We start from the raw sequence: 21,482 nt of genomic DNA, 5'->3' as shown, positions 1-21,482 counted from the left end.
GCCTGTCAACGCGAAGAGCTCCATACCCACTTCAAGTCTTTGCATGGAGCCGCTCTCGTTCGCCGAGGCTGCGCGCCGCGTGGGCGTTAAGAGGGACGTCTTCTTTCGCCGCGTACTCGTATCAGACGCCGATGTGCAGCAGCAGATGGCCGCGCGGATCTCGGACGAGCTGCAAGAGCTTCTGGACGGCGGGGACGCTACACTCGTGACCGACTTCTTCCCCACCGCTCTACGCTTGACATTGGACGCGCCCTTCCCTGCTATCCGTGATGTGCTCGCACAGGTCGTGGACGTTGTTGAGCAAAAGTTCCCCGAGACGCAAGAACTGCGTGCACTCCAGACACGGGTATCGCACTTTTTCCCCAACGGCGATGCTCCCGAGGACGCCGATGCCGAGCCTGTGCCGCGCGTGGACGCCGAGGAGGACGACGAACTGTGCACACTCTTCCAGAAGACCTTCCTTCGTACAGGCCGCGTGACGCATCTCACGCAGATCTTGGCGTGGCACCGCACCTACCTCGCGCTGTTCGACCGCAGTCTGGCTGCTACGATGACGCGTGACGGTACGTTGCCGCTTCAATGGCGCAGCTACATCGCCGTCATGGGCGCCAGTGAGATCCGGTGCCACTACCTGGCCGATCTGCAGCAATACAACTTCGTAGTTAACGGCGGAGATGGCGAGTGGCTGAAGGGGCTCGACTACGTGCCCCCAAGCTCTTCAGACTGCACGAACTGAGCTCGTTATTGGCGCATCGCCCCTGGCTTTTGACTGCCGATCACGTGGCGGAGCTGCTTCGCTCGGATCAGGCCGACTCGTGGTCCGTCTCGGAGCTGGTACACGCCATTATTGTGCTCTGTCAGGCTCACTCCATGGCCAGCATCGCGCTGGGCGTCGGCTGTGCAGAAGAAGTGGATCTCGCAGTCTTTGGACAGTTCGGATACGCTTTAGACGCCGAGGCGGCCTCAGCCGAGGGCGTGGACAACCAGGAAGCAATAGACGCCAGCAGCTGCAGCAGCGTCGACCTGTCGACCATCGACCGCGACGACGAGATGCTGCTGAAACAGCTGAAGAAGAACAGCGGACTGGACAGCGACACGGCCGACGAGGAGGAGGAAGCAGCTGATGGGCAACTAGGAGAAGAAGGAGACGAGGAAGAAGAAGATTACGCAGCTGACGGCTTCGAGATCGCCGTGGATGAAGCCGATTACGGGATCAACGCTACCGTTGGACGCAGGAAAGACACGTTGTGGAGATTCTGTGGGGGCAGCGCCATTCGCTATACGGACTTTGACGTGCGGTCGGAGGAGTACGAAGTGCTGCACACGGAGGATTTCAGCTGGGACGAGCACTGTTTCTCTCTTGTAAAGAGGTATTTCCCCGGCGAAGCTGGCCAGATCCTTGAAGACCTGTTTAATCTGACGAGTAAGCTCACGTATGACTACTTTGGGGCGCAGAAGGAGGAGTTTGTGGACACGGGTCCCTATCGTGACGCTGTGTGGTATTATGTGCACCGTATCTTCGGCATTTGCCACGACGACTACGACTACAGACAGGTGAACACGTATCTGAACCGACCGACCAAGATTTTCCTCAAGAAAGTGGCGTGTACCCCCTGGAAGGTGCGAGAGGAAGACTTTGCCCACTTCGATCGTACGCTCAGTCCGTCGGAGAAGTGTCACGTCATTCTGCTAGTCGCTGAGGCGCGCAAACAGGCTGGACTCATGTATGGTCTGCGCGCTGTGATGAACCACATGCGCTGAAGCAGGAGCCTCGTACGTAGTCGCTCTGTGTTCTCGTGGCCTTCTTCTCTACTACTACAAGCAGTCCAGTCCCCGTGTGGAGTCAGCTTTATTTGGGGTCTTGCACTGTACACCTGCTGCTCCGATGCCTACGCACCGTGTCGTGCTCCCGAACCAAACCCAGATCAGTAATAAGCTCTTCCTTCGATGCAGCAGACGCGAACAAGCAAGGATCAACGAGGTCGCCACCGGTTTTGGTCAGCAAGACAAATGAAAAATCAACTCATCCAGGAAATAAAAAAGCTCCAAGCCGAAGCCAGGCGATAGAAGCACCAGAAACCTAATGAATGTAAGTTATCTCTTTTTTTCCTTTTTTAAAGTTACCACTTTTGATATGGCTGCCATGTGTGAGCCATCTTGACATGATATCGAAGGACGTTATCCTTTCGAGGCTTCTCGTTCTGGTCAACCACGTACTTGCCACTGGAGCTGGCGGTTGGTTCCTTGTCTTGGTTGGAAGTCTTCGCTCCTTGCCAGAGATATTCGACGAGCTCCATGCGGCTCATTGTGGAGGAAGGGGCTGACGTGACGTACCGTTTGACTGACCGAGTGTCTCCAGCTTGATTGTTGGCTTGAAGATGTTTTCGTTGGTTGTTGGTCGGCGGTTTCGATGGCAATCCGCAGTGCACCGTGCTGCTCGATGTGCGAGGACGTAGCAAGGTCGATTTCACGTCTGCAAGTGTCACCATCGCGTATTTCTTACCTCGAGAGTCCGGTCTATCAGGCCGACTACTTGAACACTCGGTCCTCCCTTCTGTGTGCAATTGCAACTCGTCCAGTTCTCTCAAGACCGAGTCTGAAGAGAGCAGCAAAACAACATGATTAAAGAGAGTCAACTGTCACAAGCGATTGCAAAAGGCCCAACGCACGCAGAGATGAAGTGTTCTGATGGATCGCAGAGGAAGGAGCCTTCCGCTTAGTACTCACTCCTGATGTCGTTTGCTTGAGGATGAAATTACGCACGGCACGGCCCACTTCAGATGCCCGAGCGTTCTTTTTCCGAGTTTTCAGTCGCTCGTGCTTAAAGGTAAAGTCCTGCGTTGTGAGGGACAATCTCTCCTCCAGCACTGACACTCGCGTCTTCTTCCAAGCTGACCCTGATGGTCTCTGCAGCAATTCTCTCGCTTCTTCCTCCAGTTGCTGTCGACGTGCCTTCATATCAACTGGGAAGTCCCACGGAGAGTTAAGTGGAGCTCGTCGAGTGGCAAAATGGTCCAGTGCACCGTATAGCTTTCCGTCTACGCCCCAGAGCTTGATCTGTCCACTAAAAGAAGACGTCACCACCGCAAAGGGATCTGTAGCCATTTCCAAAGACAATACAGGGCCACCGTGAGCTCTCCACTGCCGAATCGCTGTCACAACGTCAAGTGCCTCCTCAGTTTCTTCAAGTGGAGAACAATTGATTGCTTTCTTCATCCGGCCGTGGTGATACAGAGCTGCGAGCGAGTCGAAACTTAGTGCCATTTCTTCGTGTTGGAACGCTGTCGCATCCGTTCCTGAGTCGCCTACGCGACCCCGTCGCGCCTTACCATTGCTGGACGACGGTCTGCCAGTTTGAAGTGACGTATACGTCAGCGAGTGCTGCTGCACGTGCCACTGAGTGACGAAACCTGTTTCATCGCTTGCAAAGACGTGCACTCCATATTGTTGTTCTTGTCGAAGACGATCCTCAAGTATCGGTCTGCTCGAGTAATAATTCATCCGTGCTTTGGGAGGTGAAGTTGTCGACTTTTCAGCTTCATCAGAAGCTGTAGGTCCGTTCTCCTGGATGGTGTCGGGGACACAGGCGGTGAGGATATGAGTCACAACAGTATTTATTCGAGCTTCTTCCGCTTCCTGGGCTGCAGGCACACTGGACAGCTCCTTAATGCATCTATACGAGGTGGTTCCTCGGATTGGAGACCACAGAAACACACGTCCAGTCGACGTGCCACCGACAATGTCAGCAGTTGAGCCGCAGAAACTCAAGCACGTGATATCCCCACAGTTCTGCGGACACAGACACGTTCCTTGTGGGTGACTGATGTCGAAATTCCACACTTGGACGAAGTTACTGCCTCGGGGATTCGCAACCAGCACAGCGACGAGATTCAGAGCCTCATTCCCCGTACTTCTCAGGATCAAATATTTCTCCGGTCTGGTAGTGCGCAGTGTCTCCGTTTCTGTCTGCTCTACCTCCGGAAGGAAGCGAAGAGACTGCAGCAACACAGACTGAACGGGGCCACCTCCGAAAGGTACGTAAAAGCCCTGGGGATTGTTCTCATCACTGATGTGCAGGATTGAGTCCGAAGAGATTGAGGTAACGCGCTTTCCGTACAAGACATACGACACGTCCACTATGCAGTGAGTATGGGGATTCAGCTCCTTCATCACGTTCCCGTTCACAGCATTCACCACCTTGATGCACCCTGTATCGTCCCCGACAATAATCTTACGTTCTCGGTCATCCACACACACTGCGGTGATGGCTCGATCTTGAGCTTCACGAGATGCCGGATCGGTAGTTTGCTTCATTTTTAGTAGCGAGCTAGTCGCAATCGGGCTATTATTCGCCATGACAATCCCCGCGTACTCGTATGTTTTCCAAAGGACCCCCGTGTCTCCTTTCCACAGTAGCAACTTTGTGCTTGTGGCTCCAACAACCACATTCAACGCACTGCAATAATGCGCAAAGAAAACTTCCTCTCGGACTTTAATCTCGCAAAAATCGTAGAATTTCACTCTAGTTCCTGCCGTGACTAGAACCGGATCACTCGCCGCTGTTTCAGGCACTACAAACATGCTCCAGATCTTCTGAGGTAAATGCCAGTTGGAGGCGGGAGGTGGCGAGTACTGGAAGGTTTGAAGACACTCCCACGGCTCTGACGTCGGCGTTCGCATCACACTCGAGTAGACGATAAAGGTCTCCGTTCTATCTACGCTAATGAGCTGGTGGTTCGAGTCCACGAAGGCGAGTAATTCCACAGGCGCTTGATGTTGCCTGAGAGTGGAATCGCGTGTCAGCATTCCACCTGAACTCGTCTTTTTCCAGGTCGAGATATGTAGTGAAGTCTCATCTGCGTACGAGTGGAAACCAACACTAGCGATACTCTCCACCTCGCTCGAATACACGAGAGCCTTAACGCCACTTCCATGGGCATCAAAAGTGCCTACTTCGTCTCCACTTTCAGTATCCACGACGCTCAATATTCCGTCCTCGCGACCGGCTGCAAGATATGTGCGAGTGAGAGATCGAAAAGCCACGACTGCAGTGACACCTTTCAGTCGCTCTTGCACTACCGTCACCTCTTTTGTAGCGATCGTACCCGGAGGAGGTGCTCGAGTCTTACCGGATATATCCCAGAGTTCTAGTTGACTGATCGTAGTGTGAGGCTGGTCGATGCCAGCATTCGGGCGATAGCAATCTCGCTGGGGATCTGACGGTTTACCAGAATGAATACAAGGGACCATCACAGCTGAGGTCGCCAAACATTTAAGCGAGGGAATCCAGCACAAATGCTCTTGAGCAGCGAGAGACTCCAAACGGTGTGTCATCACTGGGTTGTGTAGATCTGTCACGCTCCAAACGCTCAAATAGCCTCGGACTAGCACTGAAGACGTAACTAGAGACTTACGAGTGGACACGTAGACAACGTCGATGACAGTGTGTTCCTGGAACGCTGTGTGTAAGCGCAAGGTGGAGAGGTGTCGAGGGCCGTCGTTACGGTCGAACTGTAGAGCGTAAAGGCACACAACGTCCGAGTTCGCTTCAAAGTAGGCCACCGCATTCTGCTCAGCTAGCAGCCTCATTTGCTGGACTCGTGAAGTGATATGTCGTAGTGGTGTCTTGGAGTCTGGCGGGAGGATTGCCAGTGGGACGTAATGTTTGGTTGATCGTCCACGACCTTCGAAGTAGGAATCGGCTTTGGCTGCTTGTCCGGCGTCCAACATGTAGCCCGTGAATTCGTCCCAGTCCAAGACCGCGTCTCCGTTTACATCGATGGTATGAAATAACTCGATCACACCAACGACGAAGTCGAGATCAGATTCAATCCGACCGCGTAGACTCTTCTTCATAAGCCGCACGAAAGCTTCCAGCCCCAGACTCTCTGTGAATTGGCCCCGTAGCGTACGCACATCGTCCGTCGTCATACTCATCATCACGTCCATGGTTGACAAGAACAGGAAGCTGTGCCTTAAGTATTGAAATGGCACACGCCTCTTCGTACCGTCAACATGTTCTCAAGAGCACGTTCGCTACAGTATTGAAACTCAACACGCCTTTAAGTTTGGATCACAGTACGTGTACGGTCATTTCATACTGATACGAGGAGGCTGACTACGTGAACTTAGCTTACTCCTTGGCCATTCGGTACTGAGTGGTGGGGGACTTTGGCGAGGGAACCTCAGCGTTCGAGGGCTCCGTCTCAGTTCCGGCACTCAGTTGTTCCTTACGAGTGGTGGCGGCCAGGACGACAAAGCCGCCAAGCACCAGCACAGACGAGACGAACGTGATGTAACCAGGTTTGATGTCGTTGACGATCCAGTCGGAGAAAATGGCCATGGGCACCGTCCGATGGTGGCCGTGGTGGTGGACGTGTACATGATGGCCACAGCCCAGAGATAGTCAGCCAGCACGTTGTTCAGCAGACCTTGCACGAAGAGCAGACCCACGATCTCCCACGTGAGACCATGAAGCGACTCCACCCCAGTGAAGTTGAAGACGATGCAGAAGATGGCGAGTACGATGAGACTGAAGAGACCGACGAAGCCGAAGAAGAGTGACACGCTCATCCCAGCGTCGTTCGGGAGAAACTTGCGGATCGCGGTAGTGTACACGCCGTACATGATGGCACCGATGAGGGCGCAAACGTCACCCCAGAAACCTTCCGAGATGCCGCCTTGAGAGTCCTTTGCCAACGTGGTGCAGTTGCTGTTGTGCCGCAATATCATTCAGTTTGTATGCAGAGAAATAAAGTAAAATGATAGGTCAATAATGGTGTAGCTCTCTGCTATTGGTTGCGATGGCAGCAACTCGTCCTAGCCATTCAAGAAGAAAGAGGCCGCGTGCCCCATCACTAAGATAGGTGAAGCCGAGGGATGTAATGGAGAGATGGCCGATGCCATCTCACTTCCAAAACTGACGGCCTAGATCAACAACTACCTACAGCTGTACGCAACATTTCAAGTACTCCGATGTCCACCGATGCTAAGTCTGGCGGTGGACTCGAGAAGTTTAAGGGCAAGTCGTACACAATGTGGAAAGACAAGCTTTTGACGCACGTCAATCAACTCGACCATCAGTACCAACGCAAGCAGCTGGAAAAGGGCCAGCCTGAAGCGAAGGTGCTCATGGCGGACTTCCTGCGGGGATGTCCGGACAAGCCACCATCACCGACCAATACTATGGATGAGCAAGAGGCGCTCTCTATCAAATGGGACATGATGCACTGGATGAGAGGAAGAGGAGACCTTCAGAACCTCATCAACCAAGTCCTCCCATACTTCTTCCTAAACACGTTGCCGGACGTGGTGTCCTCAATGGACCCCAGCGAAGTGATTCGGCTCCTGGAAAAGGATTTCGGTCAGGGTGACGCGGCTGGCCTCATCGACTTGATGAGAGCCTGGGCTAAGTTGACACGCGGCCCATGGCGCGACTTAAGGTCGCTGTTCGCGCAACTGAAGAAGGCTAAGAGCGAAATCAATAGAAAGACAAAGAAGCTGTTCGATGAGGAAATGGTGACAGAGTCCTGGGTGTGTGTCGAGGTCCTTTCACTGCTGCCTAGCGAGTTCTGGGCCTCTTCGATCTCGCTGAAGAAGGGCGATTTCAATATCGATCAGGTCGAGAGCGCACTGCGCAAGATATTTGGAGACAAGTCCAAGAAAGAAGTGGGTCTTATGGATAAGTCCCACCCGATCACCATCAGCAACGTGCGGGTGAATGGTGGGCAAAAGCGAAAAATGGGTGGCAATGAGGGTGGCAAGTGCTTCTACTGCCTACAGACGGGACACTTCAAGGCGAACTGCCCGACTATGGCTGCCGACAGGGACCCCAACCGTTCAGGTGGACCCCTCTTCCGCACCGACGTTAACACGGCACCAGGTGCAAAGAAGGCCAAAAAGGGCAGGACGACCGCTATCAACACGATCACAGCGGTTGTGAAGGACGGCAAGACGCACGTCAACAAGGACGGAAAGACGCTGTTGGAGGAGTGCATGGAGGATGAGGCTATGGACGACATTGAGAGTTTAAACCCAGCCCTCCATGAGGATTTTGAGGACATGGGTAACTCAACCCAGACCCCAAATGAGGCTCTCCAAGATATGGACCAGCTCGAAGATGAGGTACGTAAACAAAATGCATCGTACTTAAAAACGTTAAAGCGGTTAACCGTAACCGATGATATGTGGGTGGTCGACACTGGTGCAGGCCGAGCTATAACATCAGACAGAAGCTGGTTTACTGGGAAGCTCCGACCTGGCCAGAATACCGTGTTCACTTACGGTAATGGAACTGTTTCACACAGCTCTCTTAAAGGATCAATAAAACTTAGCGTTTTGACTCCAAAAGGAAGATTAAGTGATATATCATTGACAGATATTTCGTTTGACCGACAGTGTGATAGCAACTTACTCAGTTCATATTACCTTGCTCGGCACGGTTATAGACACCTACAGTCTAAATCAGGTGATTTTCTGTTCTTTTTAGAAAAGAACTTTAAATTGCTGTTTGCAGCTGTGGCAATAGGCGAAGTCTACTACTTACCGAGCGCGAAACCAGCTAGAAAGAGTGCTTTTAATGCTCAACTAAGCAAAGTTGGAGACATACTAAAGGAATGGCATCTGAGATTAGGCCATGTGGGCAAAGAACGCCTAATTAGAAGCATGAGCAATCAGAAACTAAAGGGGTTACCTAACCTCTCTTACTCAGAACTCAAGAAAGTTTCATTCTTTTGTAGTACATGCGCCTCAATGAAGGATCGCAGAATGTCCTACAGGAATTTGATAGGAAACAAATCAACAGCACACTCTGCACATGGACTCTACTGGAAGGTTGAGGGTTAATGGACTGTATGGTTCCTTCGGTTATCGGTATGCCCTTGCAGTGGTAGATGATGCCACTGCCTATAAGTGGTATTTTGCAGTAAAATCCTTGAAAGAGGTTCGAGGCAAAATCCGGACCCTCTTAAAACAGTTGGAAGTACAGTTTCCCTTATTTAAGGTTCGCAGAATTAGGACAGACGGTGGGACTGAGTTCCTAAACAGTGAGGTTTCTAAACTGTGTTCTAAACTCGGTCTAGATTTCCAAAGCTCTAACGTCGAATCCCAAGAAGAAAATGGGAGTGCTGAAAGAGCACATCAAACCATGATGGCTGGTGTGCGCTGTACACTTCGAGGGGCCAATATGCCAGCAAAGTGGTGGCCCGAAGCTCTACTCTATATTGTCGATATTACAAACCGACTACCTATGGCGAGGCTCGGGATGAAAACCCCGTATGAGCTGTTACATCGGAAACAACCCAGTGGTTTAGCATTTAGGATCTGGGGCTCAAAGTGTTTCGCACATGTTCCTAAATCAAAAAGGAAGGACCCAAAGCTGGGTGATAGGGCAATTGAGTGCAAGCTTTTGGGACTTTCACCAAAATACAAAGGGTACCGTCTTCTTGATGTGAAGGCGAACAAGTATCTTATAGCGAGAGATGTGAAGTTTAGTTTGACTGGTACAGAGGCTATGATCAGACGCTCGTTTCCCAATGAGGACTCCAGCATTGATCACGAAGAGGTACATGCTATCGGTCAGCTAGGCAAACAACCAAGAGGCACAGTTGCAGGTGAAGTGCCGGCTGACGAAAGCTCAGAACCGGTCACTGACCCACCGACATCCCGACTAGTGGGAGATAAGCGACAGGCTACCAGTGACGTCCGTCGATCAAAACGGCAGCGAACACGCAACGTAAGGCTTAGTGACTACGTGACCCAGCTAAATCTTGTAGCGTCAGATAAGCCGGACAGAATCCCTGTTCCGAAATCGATTAAGGAAGCGCGACTAAGTCCTTGCGCTAAACAGTGGGAGTCTGCAATCAAAGCAGAATATGATGCCCTTTTGAGTAATAATACATGGGAACTTGTACCATTACCTAATGGACGCAGAGCCCTTGGGTGCCACTGGCTGTTTGATGTCAAGTACCATGCAGATGGGTCTGTTGACCGCTTTAAGGCTAGGCTGGTTGTTCAGGGTAACACACAGCTATATGGCATCGACTACAAGAAAGTATTCGCTCCCGTGGCCCGCTATGAGTCTTTGCGGGTGCTGTTGGCATTGGCCACAATTCTAGGACTGGAGCTACACCAAATGGATGTATCTACAGCCTTTCTAAATGGTATCCTACATGAAAGTATCTATATGAGGCAGCCATTGGGATTTCGTCATGGCACTGGGCACCTTGTATGTAGGTTGAAGAAAAGCCTGTATGGGTTAAAACAGGCACCCAGAATCTGGTATGCCGTTCTAAATGAGTTTCTTACCAGCTTAGGATTTTTTAGATGCAAGAAAGAACATTGCTTGTATCTAAGACGGTGGGATATCAAAGGGATTGAACACATTCTGATCATATGCGTCTATGTTGACGACCTGACAATTGCGGGCTCACATCTGAGCTCGATCAGCGATCTGAAGGCTAAACTGTCTGCAAAGTTTACAATGAAAGACTTGGGCGAGTTGCATCACCTGCTAAAAATGGAGATCAAAAGAGATTCACAAAAGAAAACACTCAGAATCTCACAGCAGAAGTACATCAACGATCTTCTGGTAAAGTATCAAATGCGAGACTGTAGTACAGAACCCACACCATAAGCGAAAAGTGTTATATTAGAAAAGGAAAAGGATATGAACCCAGAACAGATAGCGGCCCAACCATTCGATTACAGAGGTTTAGTGGGTTCACTGATGTATCTTGTCCGAGGTACTAGACCTGATATTGCTAATGCTGTAAGAGAGCTTAGTAAATATCTATCTAGCTATAAAAGGACCAATTGGAGGTCGGCTCAGCGAGTACTAAAGTACTTGAAAGGAACGTCGAAGTATGGCATTGAGTACAATGGAAATAGTACCACTAAGTTAGAGCTATACACAGACGCGAGCTTCGCGAATGCATCTGAAGGAAGGAAGTCAATCACAGGATATGTATCAATACTTGCTGGTGCATGCATCTCTTGGAAAAGTATTAAGCAAGATTGCATTAGTATTCATACAGCAGAATCTGAAATAGAAGCCGCCAGTGAAGGTGTTCGAGAGGCGATGTGGTTGAGGCTACTATTGAAAGAATTAGGCTACGGCCAAGTACTACCCACCCAATGCTGGTGTGATAATACTGCCGCAATAAGTATCATTAAGGATCCTTGCAGTCACTCATCTACCAAGCACATTGATATCAGTCATCTGTATGCCCGTGACAAACATGAGGACAAAAGTATCATTGTGAATTACTGTAGCACCAACGACATGGTGGCTGATGCCCTTACGAAGCCATTAAGCCAAACACAGTTTGAAAAACTCAGATCTATGATGGGGATAAAAGAGTTGGGTTAATCATCAGCCTCAAATTTAGTTTCACGCCTCAAATAAGGTTAGGTCCCTCAAATAAAAGATTGACGGTCATTTGGTGTAAACACAAGTTCTTGTCAATTTAAGGGAATTATTAAGAAGTTTAGGAAAATGATTACAGTAAAGGAAGGCCTTAAGGAAAGGGTTCTGGTTACAGACTAGTTTAAAGTTAAAACCTTAAGTTTAATGGCCACCTAGCCCTAAGTTTGGAAATTGAACAGGTCCAGGCTATTAGCCACTTGCTCTTGAGTACATTTTACTCAAACTTTCGGTTAATTTCACTCCTGACTCTCTCAATTCCCGCCGCTGAAAGGCACAACTGGTCTAAGACTAGACACCCACGAGTGGCCGAATGATCGGACTTTCTACTTGCAGAGCTCACATCATGGGCGCTTGGCTGACCGTTTGAGGTGCCAAAAGGCCGGGACCTGAATGGCCGCTGTGGCTTAGGCCGGTCTGCTGTCGCCGAAGAAGGATACAAGCAGCTTGTGGATGCCCCCCCCCGAAGGGCTTTCGTCGGGACCCGCACCTGTGCAGTTCGGAAGAAAAAGAGAGAGTGAAGAGCTCAGTCCAATATCGGCAACAAACAATACAAAGAGTAAGTCTCTTTAGAATATAAGATAAAGTATTGGATCAGATTTTGGGTTCTGCGACAAGGCAAATCTGGGACCAAGGTGGTAACAAACCATCCCTCGAGAAGGATCTTGAGTGACAATGAGAAGACGTTTAGTGACGAAGAAATGATGGAGAACGTGAGCATCTTTAGTGGGAGTGTTGTGCCGCAATATCATTCAGTTTGTATGCAGAGAAATGAAGTAAAATGATAGGTCAATAATGGTGTAGCTCTCTGCTATTGGTTGCGATGGCAGCAACTCGTCCTAGCCATTCAAGAAGAAAGAGGCCGCGTGCCCCATCACTAAGATAGGTGAAGCCGAGGGATGTAATGGAGAGATGGCCGATGCCATCTCACTTCCAAAACTGACGGCCTAGATCAACAACTACCTACAGCTGTACGCAACAGTTGCCAGCCATGCAGAGCGCCACACCCAGCGCCTTGGGCCATGTGAAACGCTCCTTGAGGATCCATACGGCGAGGATCAGTGTGAACACGGAGGAGGTGGCACTGAGGATGGTGCTGCTAGTGACGCTGGTGAGATTGAGACTCTCATTGTACGTGAAGTTGGCGATGAACCAGAGTGGAGCAACGACGGCAGCGGCGACCACTGTACGACGGAGCGTTGCCTTGTTGTGCGCTGTCTGCTTCACTTCCGTGCCCGTCTCCGACTTGACCTGAGGTAAGCCAGACACGCTCAAGCCCGACAGACCGCGGCCTAACTGGGGGAGCCACACCTTGGTCACGTAGTAGATGGGGAGATTAACGGAGAAGAGCGCCATGCCGAATGAAGTGAGGAAGAATGGAGCCTCGAAGGACAAGTCGTTGAAGATGTACTGGATGAGATGATGGCCACACACACGAGGAAGACGCAGCCTACGACCCACTGCCACACTGAGCCACGCTTGGACGCTGATGTGGGATCGTAGTCTTCGGCATTGGCGGGACCCACCCCTGGTGTCGCAGGATTTGACACAGAGACGTGTGAGACTGACAAGCGCTGGCTCATGGGATGTGCCAAGCTGCCGGAGCTTTCGAGAATGCCTGGCGTCCAGCCTTCAGATTTTGGTTGACGTCGTCATGGCCTCGGGCCTCGGGGGCCCAAGTCGGGCCAAACGTTGAGCGCGTGCAGGGAGATGAGTGAACGAGAGAGGGCGGTGCCTCCAGATTTGCTAGTCGGACGCTGCTTGGGACGATTCGTTTGCATACATCCGGAGCACTACACCAACGACACGTAATGGAAAAACAAATACAGGTGGTAAAACTGTGATACAGCCAAGGTTGATGCAACGAATTAGTAAGGCTATAATATAAGACGGTATTGAGGCGGTACATCGCAGTCACAAGCGGCGTGACCATTGGTCCAAAAGATGGCCACTGCCCGATAATCAATCCCGTGACAAGCAGGTCCTCACGGCCACGTCAAGCCGCGCCTGAAGTTGCGCGAGGGTTCTGCATGTTGTTTGTGCTTGCGTGAAAATACTGATGCTTAATCTTCGATTGCTGTGTACACCGAATTGTACCGTTACACTATCCCCCAGGCTGCATAAAGAGTGACCCGTCACTCTTATGGAACCTGATACACGATACCAGGGGTTCATGAAGTGACGTCTACTTTGTATGAGAGCTCAAACCAAGCTTACCTATAAATACATTAGTCTTACATCTCCTCTTCTAAGTAGCAAACCGTTCTTTCTGAGGCCGGGAACGCGTGAACTCACGTTTACACGAGTAGTGAATACCCTTAAGCACTTTCTCTGTGCAAGGTGCTCGTGTTCCCCGTCACACTTGGTAGAACTTGTAGCCAATCCTACACCTTCGAGGGTAGATATGAACTATCTTAATCCTATGTGGTCTCTACATTCAAGTCACGATGGACCGAAGTGAGTTTTCTCATTTGAACGACGACTTGCAGTACGAGTCCGTTCGGAAGATAGGAGGCATCTTGGGCAAGATGTCCTCCGGAACTTGGTAGAGGCGGGGCCTGCCGAGCACAACACGAGCTCGTGACCGCGTTTGAGACCTACGAGCGTGGTCTCATCGCTCACTGAGCTTAGAGGCCTCAATGGCCGCTCTCCTGGCAACCAGGCCTAAGCTGGTAAGGTTGAAGGTCCCCGTGTTTGAGAGAAAGGAAGGAGAAAAACCATCACTTCTGGGTCCGTAAGGTTGAGATCACCATGAAGGCGGGTCTCGTCTCGGACGAGCCCATTTGGGTGGATGTTTCACTGTCCAACTTGTGACGTGCCATCACTGGGCATACATCAGGAGATACATATCTGATGGTTTGCATCCTGGGCTCAGCTATGGGGACAGCTTCGAGCCGCGTTTCTACCGGCGAACGATGCACTTTGCCAGAGCTCGCGCTTTCTCGCGTGTAAGCAACAGAAACGTGAGCAGCGCGAGTACGTGCAAGCGATGCGCACGTTGGTGGCATCTCTGGCAGAGAATCCGCTGCTAGAAAACCTCAAGACAACAGTCTTCATGAACGGCCTGAAGGTCAGCCCTGCACGCGTGCAGCATTTCCGGGTGCATTCGACAACCTCGAACGTACCTCCAAGAGGCGTACAACCACAAGTAGTCTGGTACTCCACAAGAAGAAGAACACCGCCACGATGAGGATGATGTTCATGGGGAGGCAGATCATCGCAGCAATGCTGCTGTTGTTCCTGCAGTCGCATCTCGTTGGTACCGGTGTGTACAGCGATCCCGAGCCCATGGAATTGAGCTCAGTCGAGAGCTTGGGTGCTGCTACGAATGTGATGGACATGGACACTACCAGCGTGTATGTCCCTCACCAGTTTTCGTGAAGAAGACTTCCCGTGGAACCTAGGTCCAGTGGCGCAGGCCACGATCAGGTGGACGAGGGCTCCTCAACCACCACTAGGGGCATTATTCCCTACTGAAGCTCGCTGGGTCTTTGTAAGGGAGGAGGGGGGGGTGCAGGTTGTGCGCACCACGGGGCTTAGCCCAGAGAGACGTGGCTATCTCAAACCGGTGAAGGGCAGTCATGGGTGTACGTGGTGTACGGGGTATTGTACCTCTTGAGCGTCTGATGCGTTCTGGGGCGTTGGCATGTCACCGTAATATCGCTTGACATAGCGACACCTCACTGCACTCTAGCGTCAGAGTGGCGGTCGTGGGCCGATCTTTAATGGACTAGCCTTGAGCCCTGGTTCGTTGGACGAGCTGACAACCGAGACGGAGTCTCTTTAAGGTGCGCTTCGTCGCCTTCCCGATCGATCTTCTGCAGCTGGTCCAAATATTAGTGTTACTTGCACAGCTCGTCAAGGACCGTCGGAGCTAAGTTCTTGTTTGGATGATTGTCGCCTTCTGTCTGCCTCCGGACTAGTTCCACGGACGCCGGTAACGATGACGCCCGATCGGCGTGCGAGCTCTGACAGCGCGAGTTTCAGTGCTTGATGAGCAGGTGCACAGGGCTGTTCGGCCCTTCTCGCGTTGTACGGGTGTTTCAGGTTCTGATGGTTTGATGCGTAGTCTGGCCATGAATCTTGTGAGCTCAGCCGCTTGAGCTTCTCGATTCCGGTCCCGTCGCCGGCGTGCATTATCATGTAACCGATATGCGGTTTGCTTTTAGACGACAGAACAAACATCGATGATCCTGGACCGGAGGCTGGATACCATATCTCCGCGATGCGCTGCAAATATCGTGGGACCGCCCGCTTGAATTAGTTGACTTAATATCGGCTTTGAATTTATCGCATTATCACGTTATCGCGTGGTATCTCGTCACTAGCGCACATATTATCCGTTATTGACTGAGTAGCATCTGGGCACGGCGTATACGTGGGCGAGCGTTTAGTCGAAGGCTGTGTAGCCGTGGGTGACTGAGTGGTCAACCCGGACTGTATAGTCAAAGGAGTCTGTATGGCCGTGGGTGGCTGGATGGTTAGTCCCGGACGGTATATTCAAAGAACGCTGCATATCCGGAAACCACTTCTGTGGAGTGGGAGTGCCGCTGAAACTGGCGATGCCAGGTGGCAGGATATCGAACACTTTTGCCGGCGAGGAATGGGTTCGATGAGCAAAACTGCTGTCTTCGGAGAATAATTCTGGGTCGCGCGGCAAAATTCTTACCTGTGTCCGTGCCGAAGTGTCTGAACATCCGGTTCGCGGTGGGTCGTAGTCGTTCTTCGGCCTCTTGGAACAATGTGGGAAGCTTGTACTTGACAGGAAGCGTACGTCTAGCGGGGGAAGCTCTTCTTTCGACTTGGGTGCCGTCGCCATGCATGAAGGAGTTTCGTCCCATCGGCTGCGATATTGGTGGCGCAGTACGCACAGACGAGCTACCTTCTCGCGCAGAGCGCACCGCTCAGCTGTTACACCCGCCTCAAAAGCCGTGGGGCTGCAGTTAGTAGCCGCGTCAGACTTGGCTTCCGCGAGAGCCGTTGGCATAGGTACGTTGCCCGTCGCTGTGGCTCGAAGGACGCCATCAGCAAGCTGAGACCGAATACTTCGCGTGAGCCCGAAGCGGACACGAAGCATGTAGGTGCAGCTCGGCGGTGGACGCGGATTTCGTAGGTGCTGCGGCCTTCCTCGTCCTTTTCGGCTTTGGTGGGGCCGCCCTGTCCTCCAGGTTTTGGTCTGACGCGTCGTCCGCACCTTCGTTGGCCTTTTTGCGCCCGGTGCTGGCCGCGTTCGTCGGAGCGACGCGCTTGGTCGCCTTCTTCTTGCCCTTCCGAGCGTCAGTCGGTGCGCCGGCGGTCGCTCCGCGCGCTTGGTCGTCCGCAGTGGAAGGGGATCCGTCTTACCGCGTGCTGAGACGGTGGTTCATGGCTCTTCGCCGCCGGTGACGTCCATGACGTCAGCTCTCCTGGCTGGAGATACAGGCTTCACAACATTAATTTAATTAAAATATATTATAAATGTTTATTTTTAAATTATTTTATTTTGTCTGTCATTATAATTATTTAAAAATTGAGTTGTCATTGCGATTTTGAGTCGTAAAATCTTGATTTCTTGTCTGTTGCAACTTGTTCTTCAAAATGCAAATTGAGGAAACGGTTGGCAGCAAGCGACGAGGAGTTCATACCAGTATGAAGTCGGTATACCGATTATAATAATTTGATGTGGAAAACACAATTCCCTTGCTTCGCCTTGCTTCATACACCATGATCGATTTCTGATTTACTTTGAATTTGTAATGATCTTCTCTGGTTTTGTCTTTTACCGAGCAAATAAATTACCTGGTTTCAATTCATGGAAAGTCATTCCGATCCTTCCTCCGCTCCGCAGAAAAGTTACTCTGGTTTACCAAAATAGCTTTCCAAACTGAGGCTTTGAGACCTCACGATCCCCAAATTTAGAGTCTGCTTTTGAATGACTCTAGCTAATTCATGTTTATTTCCCACACCAAACGAAGATATATATTTTTACCTTATCTGATTCCAGAACATACGGTACCGGTATGCAGAAGTGACATCCTTTCTGTGGAAACGCTTGCTTCTTTGTGCTAATAATTAATATGCACCCAAGCTGCTCACCTCGACTGTACCAGTGGGTAAAAGCTTCCCATTAATTCTGCAAAGGTCCATCTAAATTCGCTGTAGCTCTAACGGTCGTTCCGAACCGAGGTCGCGATCCGATTGTCGCGCTTTATTTTGGCCGAAGAAATAGTAGAGGATATGCGGCGAATACGTGATTTGCAATATAGACGACCCGTGGCTCGGATCGCGCGACGACCGGGATCGTACGGGCGCTCCAGCACGGAAAAAGATTTCAAAAGATGCTAGTGTCTTGGATGAAGAGAGTGAACGAAGGAAGGAAGAGGCAGCGCATCTTGCTGGGAGCTGTCACGGCAGCTACCGCACTCCTTCCTGCCGAGGCTTCAATTTGCGTATATCGTAAGAGACTTGACTGGAATCTACGCAAACAAACACTACTCTGGGAGGGAGTGTTTGTGCAATGCTATCGCATGGAGGTTGAATCATTTGAGAGACTACTTCTACTGATAAGGTTTGCTCTACTTCGCAGTGAGATGTAGTCAGAACGGCGTACAGGGACCGACAGCATCATACCAGAAAATACGCTGCAGAAGACAATTTCGTGGCTTGCTGGAAGTAATTATCACACAACACGCGGTCTTGCCAGTGTTTCACGCTTGAGCTTCTATGATATTACCAAGAACGCCATGATCAATCTGTGTGTGTGTGTGTGAAGAGCTGCGCATACGGTCACCATCAGAGTCGGCGACTCGACGCCAAGAGCTTGCAGATGGGTTCGCAAAGATCAGCAAGGACGGTATTTTAGCTGGATGCGTGGGGTGTCTGGACGGTTAGCTTTGCCAAATTTGAGCCCCCAGCAAAGCCGATGTGCCTGATGTTGCTGCTTTCTTTTCAGGTCACACCCAGATGTATGGGCTGAACGTCCAAGTAATTTACGACTCTCTCTGCCACTTACGGGGTGCTGATTCGACTCTTCGGGCAAGGTTGGCGACTCAATAGCGTTCAGGAAGTGGACGCTGAGCGATGAGATCATGTTACTGCCTTCTGGATACTACTGCGTTGGCGACAATGCCTATCCGCTGTCGGACGCATTGCTGGTCCCATACAACAAGCTTGAGTTGAAGACAAAGATGCACTCCGACTTAAACTTTTACCTCACTCAACTTCGCATTAGAATTGAGATGGCATTTAGCTTGCTTGTAAATAAGTGACAGATCTTTAAAAGGCTCTTGGTCGTTGATTTCTAAAATGTGAGCAGCGTGATCAAGTCATGCATGAAGCTTCACAATTTTTGCATTAACGAAAGAATTAAAGCAAAGACGTCACTGTAATGCAACGGGAAATTTTGGCTGCATACAACAGCTTGCGAAAATGCTCCTACCTACCAGCCGATAATACCGCCGAGGACATTAACATCGACCTTCGCACTGAGGCACGAGGCCAAATACTGCGTCAAATTATTGGAGAGCACATCCCGAACTTCGGACTCAGTCGACCGCAACTTCATTAGAAAATTGCCTCCGACATGAGCTCACTGCTCCACTAACGATGTCTATCCAATCGCTCGATTAATAATCTCCAGCTCCGTGTCATTGATCTGCGCTGTAATTTTTTTTTTCGCTTTTTAGTTGTGAGCTCCTTCATCGTCACTATCGTCGTGCTCATAAATTTCAAATTCACGGACCTTTTTCGCAAGACGTTTTCCTTCTTCCGTCGTACGCTGCAGCTTTCCAGACAGCATCTCCAGCTTGTGTGCAACCCTTTGATCTCGAAGAAGCAATGTATGCTCTGCCCAGGTCTTCTCCTGCGCCTCACTGGTCTGATTAGCAACAATCTGAGCAACACTTTCAGCAATCGATGACAACGCATCGCTCTGAGACGATTTGCGGCGTTTCCTGTTTATCTTTTTGTTCTGAGTCATACCTTCTCTCTGCGAGTCATCCTCGTTGTCGGGATACAAGTCTGCAGCACAGAACTCACGGCCAGATCCCCGGTGTTCGCACCATTTATGAAGATAGTACACAATTCGACGCCAGCAATCAGTACCAATTACGCTTGAGCAAGAGGCGACCAATGCCACAATTTCACATGACAGCATCATAGTGAAAAACTACTTTGGTAGACTGTGCACGCTGTGGGCTGTCTGCTCCGACAAGTATAGATGGCAGGAGCCCAATTACGAATTGAACTTCAGAGCATGCGTGACATTGACGAACATTCACGTGCGGGTGCACCCACTTCGTGTCAATGATGGGGCCAACTACGCAAACTATCAACGGCATTTGTACCCAATTGGATGGGACAGAGATAATGCAAGACGCGAGAGAGCCCGACGCTATCGAGAACGACGACAGCTTCGTGTTGAAACGGCGATGCCACAACGAAAAGAAATGCTTCCCGAAAATGGAGATTATTCCTCAGACAGAAGCACGGCGTACTAGATTGGCGCAATTAGCATTTTGCTTGTCCTGAAAATCATTACTAAATTTTTCAATTAGAACACAGCGTTTTCTAAAAGTTGCATATAAAAACAATAGCTTCAGCTATATCAGAATTCAGCTCTCTCTAGGTTGCAAAGACACCACGTGCGAAGGAGATTATCTTGAGGGTCGCACGATAAGTAAAATCATTTGCAATGCTTATTTAGAAAGGTTCACCATAAAAAAGGAACTGCACACCACACTAAAAATATGGGAGGTTTCACAAAAAGCATCGTTGAATCCACAAATAAATATAGCATTTTCACAACACCGTTGGATTAATTACAGCACTATAACACAAGAATATATCTCGTTTTCAAGCACGCAGCATGGATGATGAACGCGGCGGTCACGTTGGACGCCTGCCATGGCTTAAAGTGTGGAGTTCAGGAGACACTGTTTCGTATAGCGACTTTTTAGCGGGTCTGCCAGCCTTTTCCCGACCGACTAGTGAGCTACATCACTGCACAATAGATCACATCTCTCGCTACGAGGACAACTTAGCGACTACCTGGCATGAAATGCGTTACATAGTTACAAAGTGTACCTCCAAGCGTTGCAAGGCGTCTGGAGAAGCCTGCCGCTGTTGGTACAAGCTACTAGAATGCCAAGAAAGTGACGGCAAAATTGTATTAGAGCAAGGCGTACACATCATGGCTGAAGATGCGCCGCCTTCACCTACAACAGCTAGGCTAAATCCTGCAATGAAAGCCTATCTGGACACGAGGCTGGAAGACACACCTTCAATTGTGGCCCAAGCTTTGTACTCGTTTCTTTGTCGTGAGATAAGAGACCGGCGCATTATAGGGCCCGCTCCAGAGCTAGCCAAGGTGCAGAACTATCAAAAAAAGTTGGCGGCGCAAAAATCGGCCGGACTCAATGGAGCCTGTGCTAGAAATTTGTCGACAATGCATGTATGATTGTGAAGATTCTCGTAGAGTTTGGGATCAAGATCCAAATTCTTTGCTAGTTTTTTGCGATGCCAAAGTGGTGGATGGTGTAGTTGAACCAGCTCTTGGCACCGGTGCGCTAGGGAATCCATTTCGTATTGGGTTAACATGTACAAGACAACTTGAGAGCTATGTGGATGTGCAACAAAACCCGGATCTTTCAACAGTTCTTCATCTAGACACTACGCACGACTGCGTAAAGCAGAAATACCCTGTTTCTGTTGTGGGTATTTTAGATCGTGTTGGAAGATTCCAGCCAATTCCATACTGCTGTACATCACAACGTCGCAATGAAGACGTTGCTTGGTACTTGGCGTTTTTAAAGCGTGTGATTCTGGAATTGTTTAACGGGCAATTTTCGCCCGACTTTGTCATGATGGACGCTGACAAAGCTCAGTACAATGCCTGCACAACTGAATTGCCTGATAGCACGGTCCTAATGTGCTGGTTCCATGTTACACAAAATGTACAAAGACAAACGCAAGAATCAAAGCTGGATGGGATATCAGTTCAGTTGATTTTTCGAAATCTGTATGATTTGCACTATGCTACCGATGAAGAGCACTATCTGCGTAAACGAGAGTTTTTTGTGAG

At 50.2% G+C, this 21,482-nt stretch overlaps 4 protein-coding genes across 4 annotated transcripts; 1 reads left to right on the top strand and 3 right to left on the bottom strand.

Annotated features, from left to right (window-relative positions):
• PITG_04599 (sestrin-like protein) lies at window positions 1-1,761 on the top strand (the record flags this gene model as incomplete). The annotated part of the gene is made up of 3 exons (XM_002905308.1): window positions 1-409; window positions 455-661; window positions 715-1,761. 3 exons carry the CDS (start codon window positions 44-46, stop codon window positions 1,759-1,761), a joined length of 1,620 nt encoding a protein of 539 aa, XP_002905354.1.
• Window positions 1,762-2,120: 359 nt separating this feature from the next.
• Window positions 2,121-5,949, bottom strand: PITG_04598 (uncharacterized protein; the record flags this gene model as incomplete). Its single annotated transcript, XM_002905307.1, has 6 exons — window positions 2,121-2,183; window positions 2,343-2,596; window positions 2,670-3,134; window positions 3,198-3,930; window positions 4,009-4,308; window positions 4,360-5,949. 6 exons carry the CDS (start codon window positions 5,947-5,949, stop codon window positions 2,121-2,123), a joined length of 3,405 nt encoding a protein of 1,134 aa, XP_002905353.1.
• Window positions 5,950-12,385: 6,436 nt separating this feature from the next.
• Window positions 12,386-13,355, bottom strand: PITG_04597 (Drug/Metabolite Transporter (DMT) Superfamily; the record flags this gene model as incomplete). Its single annotated transcript, XM_002905306.1, has 2 exons — window positions 12,386-12,950; window positions 13,330-13,355. The coding sequence occupies 2 exons, from the start codon at window positions 13,353-13,355 to the stop codon at window positions 12,386-12,388; spliced, it is 591 nt and encodes a 196-aa protein (XP_002905352.1).
• Window positions 13,356-15,280: 1,925 nt separating this feature from the next.
• Window positions 15,281-18,491, bottom strand: PITG_04596 (uncharacterized protein; the record flags this gene model as incomplete). Its single annotated transcript, XM_002905305.1, has 7 exons — window positions 15,281-15,652; window positions 16,092-16,330; window positions 16,617-16,680; window positions 16,766-16,844; window positions 17,391-17,441; window positions 18,085-18,122; window positions 18,414-18,491. 7 exons carry the CDS (start codon window positions 18,489-18,491, stop codon window positions 15,281-15,283), a joined length of 921 nt encoding a protein of 306 aa, XP_002905351.1.
• Window positions 18,492-21,482: the final 2,991 nt, after the last annotated feature.

The sequence above is a fragment of the Phytophthora infestans genome, genomic scaffold (genome assembly GCF_000142945.1).
Source record: "Phytophthora infestans T30-4 supercont1.6 genomic scaffold, whole genome shotgun sequence".
NCBI lineage: Eukaryota > Oomycota > Peronosporomycetes > Peronosporales > Peronosporaceae > Phytophthora > Phytophthora infestans.
This window is presented reverse-complemented; position numbering and strand designations above follow the sequence as displayed.